We start from the raw sequence: 18,670 nt of genomic DNA, 5'->3' as shown, positions 1-18,670 counted from the left end.
AGACTGTATGATCCAGTTTCCAAGTCTTTGTTAGTAGGGATGTGATTTTTTATGATCAGAATTATCTCTTATTGGTTTTGACACATATCAGGTTGCAAATGATGTGTTTGAAGGGCTGCTACCTATTTCTTTTGGTGATACAACTGGAGTTTCAGTAAATGAACAAAATGTTCAGCTAGTTGCTCCATTAAGCAATGCAGAAACTCAGCCCATGGCTGATCTAAATGTATCAGCAAGATGCTGAATTTGAGGTTCATCAAGAGCATGTACATAATCAGGAGGCTAGGCAAATGCCTAGATGGTACTCGCAAACTATAAAAGATAGTCATTTGGATGCTCCTCTTATTGGTCGAACTAGAAGACAAGCACGTCTGCCTGATCATGCTAATACAATAGAATTTGTTATGGCAGCATACACACTTGATGATGAGGAGCTTGGTTGTTTAGAGAATGCACAATAGAGTGTGCATTGGATGGCAGCAATGCGAACTGAATTTGATTCTATTATGAAGAATCAAACATGGGATTTAGTGACATTGCTTATTGAAAAGAAAGCCATTGGTACTAAATGAGTCTATAAGTTGAAAAGAAAAGTGAATGGATCCATTGATAAGTACAAAGCCAGACTTGTGGCAAAAGACTACATGTAAAAGAAGGGCATTGATTATGAGGATACATTTGCTCCTACATCCCGTGTGATTACCATTCAGTGTACGGTTGCTTTGGCTACCCATTCTGGTTGGATTGTGTATCACCTTGATATTAAAATTGCATTTTTACATGGGAAACTTTAGGAAGAAATGTATGTACAATAGCCCATTGGTTTTGTAGTTGAAGGATCCAAACACTTGGTATGTAAAAAGGCATTGCACATCAGTATACTAGTGCATACACTACATAGCAAAATGGGGTTGTAGAAAGGAAGAATCAGTCACTCTCGTGGAGATGGCCAGATGTATGCTGAAAGCTAAACATTTGCCACATGGTTTTTGGATGGAAGTAGTTATGTGTGCTTGTCACGTTTTGAACAAGTGCCCTACCAAGGCATTGAAAAATGTTACGCCTTTTGACGCTTGGAACAACTGTAAACCTTTAGTTAGTCGCTTTCATACTTTTGGGTGTCTAGCATATGCTCATATTCCCGAAGTATTGAGAAAGAAGTTGAATAATAAGGTTTTCAAGTGCATAAACCTTCAGTTAGTCACTTTTGTACTTTTGGGTGTCTAGCATATGCTCATATTCCCAAAGTATTAAGAAAGAAGTTGAAAAATAAGATTGTTAAGTGCATATTTGTGGGTACAACAGTGAGAGCGAAGGGTACAGATTGTACAATCCTTTTTCCAAGAAAGTCTTTGTGGGTTAGGGATGTGATTTTTTATGAAAAATCAGAATTTTCTCTTGCTGGTTTTGACACATATCAGGTTGCAAATGATGTGTTTGAAGAGCTGTTGTCTATTTCTTTTGGTGACATAGCTAGAATGTCATTAAATGAACAAAATGTTCAGCCAGCTACTCCATTAAACAATGCAGAAATTCAGCCTATGGCTGATCTAAATATTCGGCAAGATGCTAAACTTGAGGTTCATCAAGAGCATGTACATAATCAAGAGACTAGACAAATGCTGAGATGGTACTTGTATACTTTAAAAGACAATCATTTGGATGCTCCTCTTGCTGGTTGTAGTAGAAGACAAGCATGTTTGCATAATCATGCTAATACAATGGAGTTTATTATGGTAGCACACACACTTGATGATGAGGAGCCTCATTCTTTTGAGGATGCACAATAGAGTGTGCATTGGATGGCAGCAATCCAGGATAAATTTGATTCTATCATGAAGAATCAAACATGGGATTTAGTTACATCGCTTGTTGGAAAGAAAGCCGTTGATACTAAATGGGTCTATAAGCTGAAAAGAAAAGCGGATGGATCCATTGATAAGTACAAAGCTAGGCTTGTTGCAAAAGGCTATGCACAAAAGAAGGGTCTTGATTATGAGGAGACATTTGCTCCTACATCTTGTATGACCACCATTAGGTGTATGGTTGCTTTGGCTGCCCATTATGCTTGGATTGTGCATCAACTTGACATTAAAATTGCATTTTTACATGGGGAACTTCAGGAAAAAGTGTGTGTTCAGTAGCCCATGGGTTTTGTAGTTAAAGGATCCGAACATTTGGTATGCAACATGAAAAAGGCTTTGTATGGTTTGAAGCAAGCTCCACGAGCTTGGTATACAAAAATTGATGCCTTTTTACTCAGCCAAGTGTTCATTAACAGTCCATCAAAGTCTACTCTTTACATATGGAAATAGGGGGGATCCTTGCTGGTCATTTATCTTTGTGTAGATGATCTTCTTCTTATAGGGTCACATAGTGATTAGATTTCAGCATTCAAGAAAAATTTGTAGCAAGCTTTTGAAATGTCAAATTTGGGGCCTTTGCATTACTTTTTGGGCATTTAGTCTATTCATGATGCTAGAGGCATTGGATTGTCATAGTCTAGATATATTGGTAAACTCCTTGAGAGATTTGGCTTCCAGGATTGCAAGCCAGTTAGCACACTGATGGAGACTGAATTGAAGTTGTCTTTGCATGATGACAATGATCTAATTGACATTCATACGTATGCTCCAGTAGTTGGATGTCTCATTTATTTATGCAACACAAGGCCAGATATTCAGTTTGCAGTTTCAGCCTTGAGCAGATATATGCGTAGCCCATGCATGACACATTGGCAAGCTGTGAAGCGTGTTTTTCATTACTTGTAGGGTACTAAGACTCTTGGATTGCTTTATGCCAAGGGGGGACTATTGCAATTATATACTTGCAGTCATTCAGATTGGGCTGGTGATTTTGCCACATTACTTTACAAGTGGAAACTGTTTCTTTCTTGGTTCATCTTGCATTTCTTGGCTTAGCAAGGAACCATCCACTGTTGCCACATTATCTTGTGAAGCTGAATACAAGGTAGCTTTCACTAGTACAGTTAAATGTGTATGGCTGAGACGTTTGTTGGCTGATCTTGATATATCTGTCAATCACAGAGCCTACTCCTTTGTTTACTATTAGTCAGAGTACCATTGTAGTGGCACGGAATGTAGTGTTTCATGCACGCACAAAACACATAGAGATCCACTATCACTTTGTTAGAGAGAGGCTACATGCAAGGGGATATTAGTCTTGTCTACTGTCCTACCAATAGCAATGTGGCAAACATCTTTACCAAAGCTCTTCCTTGCGATAAATTTGAAGCATTTCGCGATTCTTTAAATTTGATCTTCTTTGGTGGATGATCCTTGTATGCAGATCACTTTTCACTCTAGGGAGATTTGTTGGGTTTCACTCACGTCTACGCTCACAGAGGAGTGTCTTGATCCGTAGTAGGACATTGGGGCACATTTTACTCTTCATACGAGAGGTTTTTTACCCTAGTCACATTATTTTCTATTTTGTGTGCTTATGTTACACAGCTCATTCAGGTGTGAACACACGTTAACAACGCTAAGGTCCAAGGGTTATACTTTTTACTTTCACTTACACACTTGGGAATTGCATCATGTGTCATACTATGTCTTCACTCTCACTCACTCTCTCTACTGTCTACTTTGTCTCCAGCTAAGAGCTGCCATCTCTCTCTCACAGATCTTTGACCATGTCCTTTGATTGGAGCTGCATCAATGCTTGATAGTTAATGTGGCCAAGTCTACGATGCTATAAACGTTTATCTTGGAAAGATTCCTTTGTTAATAAGGCACTATCAATAGGATTTTCAGGAAGTTGTTGATCATATGTATCAAGATGATAAAGGCCTTTAGTGAGGGTACCTGTCAAGACAATGCAAGAAGAAACTTGATTATCATATACTGCACATTGAGGGCCATAAAGAGTGATGCAAGACCTTGAAGTTGCAATGGCTGAAATGGAAATAAGATCCTTCTTGATTCTTGGCACATAGGGAACATTGTGCAATGTCAAAGGAGTGCCCGAAACAGAGACAACCTACACATGACCAATGGCTTTAACCTTTCCATAGTAGTATTACGGTTGGATAGATTTGTTCTTCTTGCAACAAAAGAGACACAAGCTGGTCAAAGGTATAGGTAACTTGGTTGCCCGTAGTCACCAACCACAAAGTGGTAGCAAAACCTTGATAAGATTTACGTAGACCATTCAAAGTAATAGAAACAAGGTGATTATCTGATAGTACTTTATTAATGTTCAATAACTATTCACGGAGATCTTTGATCCCGGTGAGATAGGCATCCATGTTGCCTCCTCCTTCCATGGAAACATCTTCCAATTGCTTACATAGGTAAGCAATGTGCGCTTTATTGCACACTTCATACAATTATGTAAGCTAATACCATGCATCCTTGGCTGTCTTGCATGATCGGATGTGTGGAATGATACCTCTCTTAACAAATAAAGCAATTATGGCATGTGCTTAGGCATCATGGCGATCCCATTGAATCTGCTTGAGTGGGAGGCGCTGTGGAAGAGGAAGATGATTCAACATCATGAGAGCCACCTATCGATCTGAAGGCGAAAGGTGGTGCCAGTGTTGGAGAAGCCGGTCTTTGCTTGGTGCCGTTGACAATATGCCATAAATTCTTTGTAACATGAACATGTCGCATCATGCAAGCCCACATTGGGTAATGGGCGCCGTCAAGCTTGTCGTCGTCGGCACCAAGCATACCTGACAAATCATTATTATTGTTGGCCATGAGTGGAAATCAGCAATAAAACAACAATTTGCAAGTGAAGAGAGAGAAAATAATTGCATGAATAATGATGAATCACTGATAGAAGAGATGCTGGCTGCTTCAACGGAGTCAAATAGTATGAAGAATTTCAATTTTCTCTTGCTGTTTTCCTAGCAAGGAGAGAGAAAAATATGCTGAAAATAAGAATTTTCTGAAATGAAATATTACATGAACAAGTTGGCGGTTATCAATATGCTGAAATCACAGATTAATGGCTGAAAATGCCCCAATAATGCGGACAGCAGCAGAATTTGAGAGAATTCGCCCAATAAACGTGCCAAAATAAGAGAATTTGTCTTCAATGTCAGGAACAAACAAGACCAACTGCCAAATAATATGAGTTTTGAGCATGTTGAGGCTAAAGAAATTGAATTGAGAAAAAGACCCAAATTTCGAGTGCCATGGAGATGAAATTGGGCAAAACCCCCAAATTTGAAGAAATTGGATAAAATTATTACCCAATTGATGTTGAATGCCACACCTCAAGCGAATTTGAGGCTTGATTTTGATGAATTTCTGAGAAACCCCAAATTTTCAAAGAAATTTGGTAAAATTGACCTCAAATGGTGAAAAGCCCGAAATTTTATCAAAAATTTGAAGAGAAATTCAAGGAATTCTTGTCAAAATTTTACCCAAATGATGCTGAATGTTGCGCATGGATTGGGCCTCGATTTTGATGGACGCCAAATTTAAGAAAAGCCCGAAATTTGGTAGCAAAATTAAAGTGAAATTTGGCCAATTTGATGAAAAACTCCAAATTTGGTGAAGACCCCGTGTCAAATTCCTTCAATCTGGTGTTGAAATACACAAATTTGATGAAAGCACCAAAACTTTGTGAAGCTTGGGTGCAAATCAAGAGATTTTGTAAAAATGCCCTAAATGTTGTTCCAAGTTGTGCTTAGGAAGGGACAATAAATGAGAATAGGGGCCTGCTGGCAAGTAGAATAATAGATCAATGATAAATATTTTTAAGATATGATTTTATTTGTTGGTTGAAGCACAATAGAGTGCTTGATTGTTGGTCATCATGTTCGATGTGGCAAACAAGACGAGGACAGTTGAGTTGTTGGTTCCTTGTGGGTGTGTAGCAACGTGGCTAGCGTGACAAACAAGTGGCATTTGAGCGTGAGGATTGGTAGGATCGAAGGTGGTGTTTGCAATAATGTGTCGAGTGGAAAGTGCGATAGATTGCAAGGTGTCAGATCCAGTACGTTGGCTATTAGGTCGCAATCAAGGTGACAATATGTCAAGTCTAGTAACTATAGCAAATGTAGCCACGTGGGTTGAGAAAAAATGATGTTGCAGACTACGTGACATAGGGCAGAGGTAGGTCAACTGAGTAGGGTGGCTTCTCTTGCAGCAGAAGAGGTGGCCGAAAAATAAAGTGGCCTTTGATAGTTGGCATGGTGTGGGTTATGGCCAATGAAAAAAATAGAGCTAGCGTGAGGGCAATGGTTGGACCGGCCGAGCAAGAGGAGCTAAATGGCAATGGCTGCTAGTGGATGGTCACACGAGTGATCGCGATGGTAATGAAGATAAGTGGTATCATCAATGGTGATAAAGGTAAGTGGTTGTGATATCACTATTGGCCCAGAGCTAGCGTGAGGGCAATGGTCGGTGGGACAGTCGGCCAAGCAAGAGGAGCTGAATGGCAATAGTTGCTGGTGGATGGTCATGAGTGATCGTGATGGCAATGAAGGTAACTGGGTATTATCAATGGCGATGAAGGTAAGTGGTTGTGATACCATTGTTGGCCTAGGTGTGGAGTAATTGCGTGATTACTTTAATGAAGAATAAATGAGAATGAAAGAATTAATTGATGCACACAACATTACTCGATCAAAAATGAAAAATGATATATTAATGAGTGAGAGAGAATATAATGCTTAAGGGGATTACAATGAAAATTCCACACTTATGCGCTAATGACACACAAAGTGTTTTTTCAAAATAAAATGAAACCCTAAATGGCTTTTGTCATAGGGACTCTAATCCTAGTGTCAATTAGTGTCTAAGACACTAGGGGAAACAACTGCATTTAATGACAATTTAAATGCCTAGGGAGCTTGGATCATGGATCAAAGGGCATCAACACATAGCCCATAAGATGGCCTAGAAGTAGTTCATAGATCGCTATCACCCATGATAGATTGTGGTAATCCATGATGCTTAAAGATTTGTTGAATAAATATTCTAGCCATATGTTGAGACTTAATAGTCTTCTTAATTAGAATAGTAGAGTGGTTTTCCATATATGATCTCAAAGGGTGCTTTACCTATATGTTGAGATTTAATAGTCTTTTTGATTGGAATAGTTGAGTGGCTTTCCATATATGATCTCAAAGGGTACTTTACCTGTTGAAGTATGAACTTTGTTATTATAGGCATGCTCTACCAAGGGTAAATACTTTTTCCATTGTTCATTGGCTTTTTGGAAATAGCATTTTATCATATCCAATATTATGAGATTGACTATCTCACTAGAGTGTTTGTTTTGAGGATGATAAGAGGAAGAAAAAATAAGCTTTGTACCTAAATTCTAATAGAGAGCTCACCAAAGGAGGCTAGTGGTTTGTGGATCTCTATCATCTACAATGGATTGTGATAAGTTGTAAACCATGATGCTTAAATATTTGTTGAATAAATATTCTAACCATATGTTGAGACTTTCTAGTCTTCTTGTCTAGAATGAAATGAGCTTGCTTGCTAAACTTATCAATAAAAATCCATATGTCATCATTGCCGCTTGTTGATTCTAGAAAGCCAAAGATAAAATCCAAGCAATGTCTTCCTTGGTTAGCTCAGGATTAGTAATGGCTGCAAAAGCCTTACAGGCTTTTGGTAATCAAAATTTATCTTTTGATACAAGATATTCTTTAACAAATTGTCCAATGTCTCTTTGAAGGCTTGCCCAAAAGGTAAACATTTCAAGGACCTTGATTATGGCCAAAATACCATGATAAGCCATGCAAGAAGCAACATGACATTCTTCTATTACTTAAGGCTGGAAATCTTCAATAACACAACTTATTTTCCATCAAAAGAAATCCATCTTTGATAACATAAAAGTTTACCTTTTTATGAAGCTATAAAGTTTCCCAAATGATTTTAAAATCATCATCAGAAGCATGCGTGTCCTTCATACTAGTGAAATTTGTATGTTGAATCATTGACATTGTATGAATCCGAGGTCTTCTTGAGAGAGCATCAACTACTTTGTTATGCTTCCCAACAATGTGTAGCATTTGAAGGTTGAATTGAGCTAAATAATTGTCCCATTGAATATGCTTCTCTAAAAAAATTTGGTTGGTTCAGAAAATATCTCATATTGTCATGTTTCTTCTTGGTGAGAAATTCTCTATCTAAAAGACAATACCTCCAATCCTTAAAAGCTTGAATGATGACCATCAATTCCTTTTCATGAGCAATGGCATTCTTTTCTGCATTTTGCAACCTTCTACTAGCCTAAGCAACTATATGCCCTTCTTGTTTTAAGATTGCACCAATGCAGTCTCTTGAAGCGTTACATTCCACAAAGAAAGGTTTTCACAAATTTTGTATAATCAAAACAGGTCATTTGCTGATATAGAATTTCAGAGCTTCAAAAGCTTCATTCTCCAATTTGGTCCACTAACATGCCACTACTTTCTTGGTCAAACCATGCAATAGCGACCATTGCAAAACATTTGATGGATCTCCTACAATAAGAGCATAATCTCAAGAAACTTTGAACTTCATGAACGTTGGCCAATTTTGTCCATTCTGCAATAACCGTAACCTTTTTTTGGATCCATCCGAATCCCATTTTTGGATACAATAGTGAATCTCTTCCAGGAAAAATTCAGTGTTTTTCCCATTTACATAAAGTTTGTGTTTTCGAAATTCTTGAAATACTATTTTTAATTGTTGCTTATGCTTTTCTTCATCTTTTGAATGAACCAAAAAATCACCAAAGAAAGTATCTTGGTAGGATCAAATGATAGCAAAAGAAACTCATACAAACCAAAGACCTTTATACTCCTTTAAGAAATTCATTCGCTCGTTGTTCATGTCTAAGATGGACTCTTTAGTTTTAGACTTTTTGTCTGAATCTTTTACAAAAATCAAGTATGGGGAAATATAATTTTTCATTGCTTTACAAATTTGTACATGAGGTAAGATGGGAATAGATTTTTTTTCAACCCGCATATCAAAAGATAATTTTTTTTCCTTTAAAAAAGGAAATTTAAATTTATTTTCATTTCAATCAATGGTTGGATCTACTCTTCTATGCCAACGTATTCTAATACAACATCACAATGGCCAAGATCTCCCATGACAAAACTCTCATGATCTAGTTTTCTATCTTAATCTGTCATTCTCAAGGACTAGAGTAACTGAGATTCCATCCCTTAAAGAGTAGCACATGATATTTTTGGTGTTCCAAACCTCTCCTATGAAAGACATAAATCTTTGGCAATCCGAGGATGGATATAATGATATATAGCCACTTTATCAAAATGAGTAAGAATAAGCTGATTAGCAATCTTACCCCAAGCCATAAAAAGCTTCCTTTTCTCTGATGGAGCTTCATCTTGCTATAAGGATTCTATAGGACAACATTCACTTGAGGTGTCTTTTGGGGTTGGTTCTCCTTTTCCTTGTTAGGATAGTGATTAGCGATGTGTCCTTTTTCTCCATAACAGAAGCATCACACTCCTCTTGTATATTCTACTAATTGCTAATATGTTAGCTTCTTTTTGGACAACAAAAGGTGGTGTACATCTATCCTTTCACTTTGGCTCTTGTTGATTTGATTTCTTTTGGTCAAGCATCCTAATCTACTTCTTTTGTGGCTCTTCTTTGGAGGACTTACCAAGCATCCATGGCATATGTAGTTCTTGAGCTTCCAAGGCTGCATCTTTGGCTTCTTTCAAAGTATCAAGCTTTGTTATCTTGACAAATTGCCATATGATTGGATGTAACCCATGGATAAACTTTCTCGTCTCCCTATCGGAAGGAACTTCATTAAGAGATGTAAATTTAAGAGAGAGATTGGCAAACCTATTGATATTTTCTATATTTTCTCCTTGGCCTTGCTTTGACTCATCCCATTCTTGTTGCACATTAGCTTTAAAGGATGAAGGCAGAAACTTCTTATTGAACATCTCCTTAAACTCCTCCCAAGATTTGGGTTCCTTTTCTTCTTGAACAACTTTGAACCACCAATTTAGAGTGTCATCCTTCAGATGCATTTTAACCATCCTGAACCTTGATTTTTCTATATAATCTTCACCACCAAAGGTAGCATCAAATTGTCTAGTAAAAGACACAACTTTTTGAGAATTTCTCTTTACCATAGAAGATGTCAAACTTGATGGTCTTCTCTCCAGGCTTAAAGTCTTTGCTAAGAGCATCTTTGAAGATTCAACTACCATGGAAATAGTTGGTTCTTTGACTTTCTCCTAGCCTTTCTCCATGGAGGGATTTTCGCAACAAGAGGAGCCAGCTTGTGTATGATGAGACTTTGAAGTCACAGCTTGGGTGGATCCTCGAATGACAAATGATGTGTTACCCTTCATAGACTTTGTTGCATCAATAATATTGATACCTTTCGTGTTGAGGTAGGCCTTTGTAGTTGTAATACCATCTCTCTCAAGAGCATTCTCGGTAAGGATATCTTTAAAGACCTTTGCTTTAGCCGATGCTTTTGCTCCTCTCCATCAAAGCTTGAATTTTTAGATCGGCTTCTAGCTCCTTGTATCTTTGTATTTCTCATTATCAGAGAAGTATATAGATATACAATGTCAGGAGCCTTTTGGTTGTTGGCCAAAATTCTTCTCTTCACTTCTTGACATGGTGAAAATGTTGAGCCCAAAGATCTCATCACCCGAAAAAAGTTCTTAGAAGGAAGAAATCCTTCATCTTGGGCCCAAGATGTGTCCATCAATGCCTTTCCATTGGCCATACTCCCTTCACATGCAACCCTTGTGCATCTTGCCTCTCAAGCTGTCTTTTCAGAATCACACAATTCAGTAAATCACTTTGCTTCCTTTGTTGGTCCAAGGTTCTCACACTGAGCTATAAACTCAAAATTGAAGGATGCATTCAGATTAGCACATTTCTCTTTTGGGCTTGTGCCTGTAGACGCCCATGTATGCGGCATATTACCATTGACCTTACTACTAAAGATCCAAGCTGCTTGGAAGGGTGGCACACCTTCATCTAGGTAGGCATGTGACTTGAAATATAATTTCAATACAACAGCTTTAAAATTTGGGGGACAAAATAACTTTTATGTCTGAAATCAGAAAGTGAAGTTGAGCATACATCCATATGCTATGGCCTTTCCATAATAATATTATTTCAAAGAAAAAAAAACCTGTATGTGTGCTTATTTAGGTGGTCTCTCATACTCTCCTGAACAGGCTCGCTATTGGAAACGTTTAAGCTGGGAGATACCAGAACTTGCACTTGACATACAGGAAGGACAAGATGAGCTTCGAAATCTACGAGCAAACATTTTAATAGTCATACGTGATTGTAACAAGGTCAGATAAGATGTTTTTCCTGGTCAAATCAGGATATCAAAATGCAACCATTTTCTGAGGTGTTCGTTTATACAGAAATTTTCTTCTTTGTTGTATTTTAAGCTATACGAGAAGAGCCACTATATTAAAAATTCTGGTATTTGTAATCAAATGTGCATTTTAAATCTGACCAATCTGACATGGCATGCTACAATTGTTGAATTGGATGCTTATCCTTGGGAGTTTTTCTGTCTGTCAGATCCTAGGAGCAGTGGATGCAGAAGAAAAGGGGCTGGTGGCAGATCGTATCAGCCATCTAACAACATCCATCCATCCAGGCCTTGAGAAGGTCCAGTTACTCAAGTCAAAATAGTGTTAGTATACATATAAGTTGACGGCTGAGAAGCTTTTTATTATGGATGTTGGATTTTCCAATTCAATGTTTAAAGTTTAAACCATCACAAACCATATGCTCTTCCCTTTTTGATACTAGCAATTACGACAAAACTGATTTGATACTACCATATATAACAGCATTACATTCTTAACTGGGCTCTGCATGTGCTAGACTTTGATGCTGAGCTTGTCATTTTAATGTGATGCAAAACTACTGTTGGATGTGCTTGTAAAGATTTCATTTCTTTGAACTCATACAACATAAGGCTAAAAACTATACAGAAGATGGAAGAGGAAAACAGCAATGTGCTTGTGTGCCTGCTTGGTCTGTTTGGCATGAGTTTCCTTTGATTGCCTATTCAAGTGGTTAGGGCAGACCATCATCCCACTTCTGAAGACTTCAGTATTCATTGGGGCTGGCTTAGGCTGCAGCTGGCCATGAGACTTTAGATGGAGGCATAGTGATCCATCAGTTCTATTCAATGTAGAAAGATCCAATGGTGGCTATATGGGCTCATTCTTGTGAGGTAGCAATCTGCCAAAAATCCAGAGATGAAGCAGGATAGAAAAAATGAGTCCAGGGGGTGGAGGGTGTGGGGACACCTGAGGGGTGGAAGAAATGAAGGGAGGGACCAAAATGATAGCTGTGGATATAACGGAGAGCTCCTACTATGAGGGTGCGAGAATTGTGAACAGTTGAGTCAGTAAAATATGTAGTCTTATAAAAGGAATCTTAAAGCAAGATTAAGAACGAGTGGGATATGGAGGTACAAGAAAGCCCAAAACAAAGTTGCAAGTATGAGAATGTAAAGCTCCAAAATTTTCATGTCTAATAGAAGTTACATTTTAATAGAAGCCTGTTTTCCCCCAAGAAAAGAAAATTCTAATAATAACACTCAGTGAAAAACCTGAGGTAAAATACGAAGTACAGGGAACTCTGTAGAGAGTAACTAAGTACATCACAAATACAAGGGTTGTGTGAACAACCAATCGGGTGGGCTGTAATGCCAATCCATATGAGGGTTGGTATGGAAGAAAGTGCCGGAGTCCCATGTCTGCAGGAAATCCTCTCTTCCCTTCCTCATCCTGTTAGAGCTGCCTTGCATCCTCTCCCAACTCTCACAGAAAGTGTGAATGATCTCTATCCACATTGTCCATTTTAATAGAAGCTCAATTCCCAAATACAATAATTGGAATTGTACATAGTCAACAATTTCAGGTTTTAAGGCATTGCTAGGAAGCAAAAGCAATGCTTCTTTTTGCTGATACATTATTAGGGTCTTCCTTTATCAATTTCTACCATGAGCAGATGATAGGATGGGTATGTCTTCTTTATAAGAAATACTATATAGGTGGTTTATTCAACAAGTTTCTTTCTTCTAAATATCCTTTGCTTTTGCCAGTAAACAGAAGAGTGTAATGTGAAGCTTATTCCCTTTTGTTCTCTTCAGAAAATTAAACTTTTAAGGTCTCATACTGTGCAGCTGACATGGATGAGTCCTCCAAAGGATCTAGAACAGTTTCTTCAAGATGTTTGTATCAAATGTCATGTACTGGAGGAAACTGTCATGCAAATCAGAGCAGCCAAAAAGAAGATTAACTTGATATGCAGTGCAATCAGCAGCTCTTGGCTTGTGAGTCTTGACAAGAAAAAGATTTATGACATGGGAGAGTTTGAATCAAAACAAGAAGAACATCGTGCCAACATGCGAACACAATTGCAAAACTTCCACAATGACATAAAGGAAACCATCTCTGCTGCATTTCTCAAGTGTGCTGGTGAAACAAGTGAAGTGCGAAGCAAGTGGGAAGATTTCAAGAAAAAGGTCTAAGTATTATCATGGTTCTTACTTTTAAACTTTTCCTTGGAAGGTTAACTCTCACTCAAAACCCTCTTTTAAACATTTTTGTGTTAGTCTTTTTATTGAGTAAATATGTGCATGTGCTTATGAAACAAAGAAAAAGTAAGAATACAAGGTGTTAATGTCCTTGAAAGGTCTCACTGGTGGGAAAGGAATGTCCAGTGCTTTGATCAGGTACCTTTGATGTCCTGGATTAGTATCTGTTGTGTGGGTGTGAACCGTGCCCTTTAGAGTTCAAGTCTCATTGTTTCAGCTCAATGAACCAGCTGAATTCTCTGTGCTCTCAATGATGGGGCATCTAGACAGTACTCGAAAGGAGATAGTGAGGCATAGAGAACAGTTGGAAGCCTGCTTCTTCCCAATTGCAGAGTGCACTCTCTTTGAGTCTCCTTTTCATATTTTGTAGTTTCGCCCATAATTGACTTATAGAGAGTGATGATCCCTTGGTCCCTCAAATGAGCTCATTAGACACAAGCCTATGGAACAATATTACAGTGTGCACGACCATGCGTTCTGCCCTCCTCTACAGTAGCTCTGAGTGTAAGGATGTGATCAAGTGTCAAGTAACCTCTATGAAAAGTTGCCTGCCCTGGAGCTCTCAGACCATGCTCCTCCACCCATGTACTGAGCTCATACTTGATAATGGACATATGTACTTGGCTGATTTATGGGCAGCAACGATAGTGTGGTAAGTACTCAGACCATGGGATCATCTATCTTTAGGATAGGCACATTAGTGTCTGTAATCAGTTCGATGGCAAACCCTCACACATGATACTATGGAGCATGTGTGCCAATATATCTTTGGCATTGGAAAAATACTTACTCACTAAACAATCATGATCTGGAAAATTTCCCTAATTTCATCCTGTCAATAGCATCATCCACTATGCTCATTGTGAAGAAGGTGCCTCTGGGCCCTAGCACAACATCCACGAACCTCTTTCTTCTACTCTGTCACACAATCTGGTCTGCCGAAACTCTCTCTTTGATATTTTTGTGCACTTTCCACCCTTCAGCGTTGACATAGCCACAACATCTCTGATTGATCCCTGCATTGTCACATGGAGCATGGTGGCTTGGTTGATAGACACTGGATGTGCCAGCACCTGCAAGGATATACCTCATTTGTGTGCCTACACAGAACTTTTTTCTTGGAATGATCGGATCACACATCTCATGTCCCAAACTCTAAAACCATCCACTTCTTCTTTGCAGTGATAAGCTCATTGGCTACCTTACTGCTTTGGACAATTTGTTGTCATGCAATTGTTGATCATCACACTTTCTGCCAGTTGACATTGTGTGCTGGATATGGGTTGATGTCATCTATAAAAAATGCACCTTGATCACTTGAACAGGATATAGGATATCTCATCAGATCCTATGGAGTGTCGCTGAGGTTTCTCTGACCGTATATACCCTTGAACCATTTGTAAATGATGGCTTTAACATTTTCTTGGCCATTTCTCACAAAAGCTGGAGATTTCTCTCTTGTTTTTCCAGAGAAAATAATGATTCTACTAATAGATCCTCTCGTGACAAAGTAGTGATGGTCATTTCTTACAAAAATTGTCAAAGAGTACCTTGGGCGACAGCTTAACAGTACCGATAATTCATCTATTATCCTTGCATATATGGAATTACAATTTAAAACAGTGTTTCTGAAATCAGAGGCTGTCTCACTTCAGAGTATTTTATTTATTAAAGCAAAAAAGGTCAAAACAATCAGATTTTGCTAACTTTAAGTTCCTCAATTCTTTATAGGTGGAAACTCTAATGGAGAATTCACTCCGTTCCATGGTTACAAGATCTCTACAAGAGCTGTCAAATGCAGTGAATTCTGACTTAAAGGCCGCTTCTCCAATGTTCAGTACAATCACAATGCTTGAAAAGTCATCAAGCAGTGTAAAACTTGTGCCATCAATCCAGGTAGCAGCAATTAACTTTACTGTTCTCTATATCATGTTCCCTAGACTTCAATATGTGTTCTCTTTTCATGTATCTTGACATGCCTTTCCGTGTTCCCTTTCCATGTAACTTAACATGCATTTCCATTTACAAGGACAAGAATATGAATGAATTATAATCTCACCCTAGAGAATGGGAGTATCTAGTGCACCTCATAAGATGTGCTTTGTCTTTTCATCCTATACGTAGCTCTATATTTACTTGTCAAAACTGATGACGTATTCTAATAAATGTGTTTCACCATTGTTTTTGATTTGTTTTGAATAGAATTTGTAATGAAGTCGTTTATCCGTGTACATTAATGAGATTATGGACAATGGTTTCACCCAAAATTGTGTATTTTCATACATGTGATTATTGTATTTACCTTATTTTTTGAAGAGGAAACACACATACGAAAGCCACAAGGGGGAGCACCTCCCCTTAAAATATTAGCTGAAAAAGTGGTCAAGAGCCATGTTGGAATTGCTCATATGCACAGATCGAACAGCTCACATACTAAATGAACAATGATCCAACTCAAACCCTAAAAAGCAAAACTCAAAACTCAAGTACATAAACAAATCACAAATAGAAGAAGAGAGAGAGAGAAAAACTCTGAAGTGAATAAATACTGTAAATAAATGAAACAATGTATAGAGTGCCCAAGGGGAGAGTAGTAGTGTCACAGAGTGACGTTCATCAAAGATGGATTCCAAGTATTGTAGCCACCAATCGGAATGTTGGAGTGAGGAAACTCTCAAACATAGATCCCAATGGAGGCTGGAAAAGTTGGCGATAGCAGAGATGAAGATGGAGAAGGCAGGCGGCAACAAAAAGCTACAAATGCAGCAGTGGAGCAGCTGCCTGATTATGTACAACTTGTGAAGGAAACTCTTGAGTAGTTGCTAGGGTTTGCACTGAGGAAACACAAAGTCTACGACCATGACAGAAACACAACGATATAGACACAGATGTACAAAACTCAAACCCTAAGAGAAAAACTCAAAAACTCAAATAGAGAAACAAACACACAAAAGGAAAGAGAAAGAACATAATGAAAACTATACATGAATAAAGAGTATACAGAGTGCCCAAGGACAGAGCAGTAGTGTTGGAGATTGACGTCCATCGGAGATGGATCGGAGGTATTGTAACCATCAATCAGAGATGAGAGTGCTAAATAATGAAGGGCAACAAGCTGGTGACCAAAACACAGCAGTCAGAGGCTGAAATCTAGTAAACACAGCAGTGTATCACTAGAGAAAGCTGAAAGCTGATCACCTAAGGTAGAGAACTATTAGGCAACAACAAGAGAGGTGTTTGCTGATGTAGGTGGCCTACTGGACAGCAAAAATGCAAGTATGACAGTAGTCCCGTGGTGGGAGAGATGGTAGCAACCTATCATTTGGCACTAGATGCTAACAATGCAGGTTGATCAGGTGCTATGATGACACAACAAATGGAGACCTCCAACACCAAGGCAATGGATGAAAACATGCTACCTAGGGCTGGATAGTGATGGGCTGTAGTCGGTAATGGCTAGACAGCAGATGATAGGTGGCTAATGGCTGAAATCTGCAGCATGGTAAACTGAGAGATCTGCACAAAAGGATAAATACTGAATGGGGGCAGCCTATCTATTTATAGATATGGATGGATCCTCCTAAATTAGGGTTTCATAGAAACTCTCTCAAACCATGCACCATTTTTGCATTTTTTATAAAATAAGCATGTTTTGGGGCTGTTTAAGAGACTAATCAGTGTGCAATGCATTTCTTAGCTCAACACCCCCTCTCAAGCCCAAAACAAGGCTAGAATGGAAGGCCAACCGCCCAAGGCGTCCCACCCCAAAGTAGCCAGGGCATCGGACAAAGGGTGCACAGTGGCTACCTAGTGGCTTGCCAAGACTACAGAGTGATGGTTATCTTACCAAGGGAGTGCAAGTAGTCACCCCAGAGAGGATAGGGCATTGAACAAAGGGTGCTCGTTGGCTGCCTATAGTGGCCTACAAAGTTCCACAAAGAAAAATGAAACCACAATGCACTTTTCTTTTAAATTGCAAAGTGTTTGGCGAGATGGTTTGCCATCAACTAAGTAATTCTACCATATGAGAGAATGAGAAGGGATGGTTAGGTCCAACCCATCAAAAAACAGACAAGCTACGCATCCACTTAAGGGTATTGATGATGAAGGGTGATGAAGTAATGGTGGTGTGGTGTACAAACCGTTGATGGATACAACTTGGGATTTGTCTAGTGGTGCTTTGCACAATGAGCATGCTACATGCTATGAAATGCTTATGCAGTAGGTGGTACGTGGATAGTGTCCCTCGTGGGGAAATTGTTTGCTTGCCCAAGTGCCCTTTACAAAGATAATGAAATCATGCAATGTAAAAGGAGAAGGTACAAGAAGGGGGGAAAGGCCGATGTCGAAGACAAGTGCCAAAACCTGTAGAATACCAAGAAGGATAGCAACCCCCTCTCAACCTTGGATGTCGATGCCGAAGGAGGAAGAGGAGTTGGATGTCACTCTTGATGTGGTGCCGAGAACGATGATGTGAGGAAGCATCCCAAGTAGAAGAACAAGATAGAAGTCACGACCATGATAGCATCAAGAGAGATATTGCATGATCTGCATCTAGAGGGAAAGTCTCAATGCTATTAGAAGAGTAAAACTCAATGAAAAGATAATTGAATGGACAATGCAATGATACAAATGTGTATATCTATGTGAGTAAATGCAGTGGAAGACTTAAAGAATGAAAAGAAAAATCCTATGGGCCCGACCCAATAGCCTAGAGACCTTAGAGTATGAAGATGGAGCGAATCTAAGGATGTGACTACCATCATGTATGCCCACTTGCAGGGCTTTGCTAATGAAATGCCTGATGAGGTGGAGATGTAGTCCTAGATGGAGGTGAATGTGAAGTGGATGCATTAAGTGTAATCGTACTAGAACTCATAGACCAATTAGCCAATCCCTCGGGGATAGTGAAAGAGAATGTCTTCTGCTAAGGTTCTGTGTGTGCCACATGTTCATCAACTGTTGGAGCTGAAGAAGCAAATGGGGAAGTAGCTGGAGCCATAGCCCCATTGGATTGGCCAGCCGAAGTGGTAGTTGTTGCAGCAGTCTACTAAGGTTTCTTAGAAGGAAGACCCTAGGCTGTGGTATGACACTCCTTGTC

At 38.9% G+C, this 18,670-nt stretch overlaps 1 protein-coding gene across 1 annotated transcript in view; it reads left to right on the top strand.

The window, feature by feature from the left end:
* Positions 1 to 18,670, top strand: part of LOC148040346 (dynein-1-beta heavy chain, flagellar inner arm I1 complex-like) — a 288,628-nt gene that overhangs the window by 127,253 nt on the left and 142,705 nt on the right. The window contains exons 11-14 of the mRNA XM_087698625.1: positions 11,174 to 11,296; positions 11,535 to 11,624; positions 13,156 to 13,497; positions 15,301 to 15,465. Of these exons, the coding sequence (XP_087554751.1) occupies positions 11,174 to 11,296; positions 11,535 to 11,624; positions 13,156 to 13,497; positions 15,301 to 15,465 (720 nt within the window). The remainder of the gene's footprint in view (positions 1 to 11,173; positions 11,297 to 11,534; positions 11,625 to 13,155; positions 13,498 to 15,300; positions 15,466 to 18,670) is intronic.

Source organism: Lygodium microphyllum, chromosome 2, assembly GCF_053477565.2.
Source record: "Lygodium microphyllum isolate KBCC chromosome 2, Lygodium_microphyllum_v1.1.10, whole genome shotgun sequence".
NCBI lineage: Eukaryota > Viridiplantae > Streptophyta > Polypodiopsida > Schizaeales > Lygodiaceae > Lygodium > Lygodium microphyllum.
Note: the sequence above shows the minus strand (reverse complement) of the source record. Positions and strands in the feature narration are given on the sequence as shown.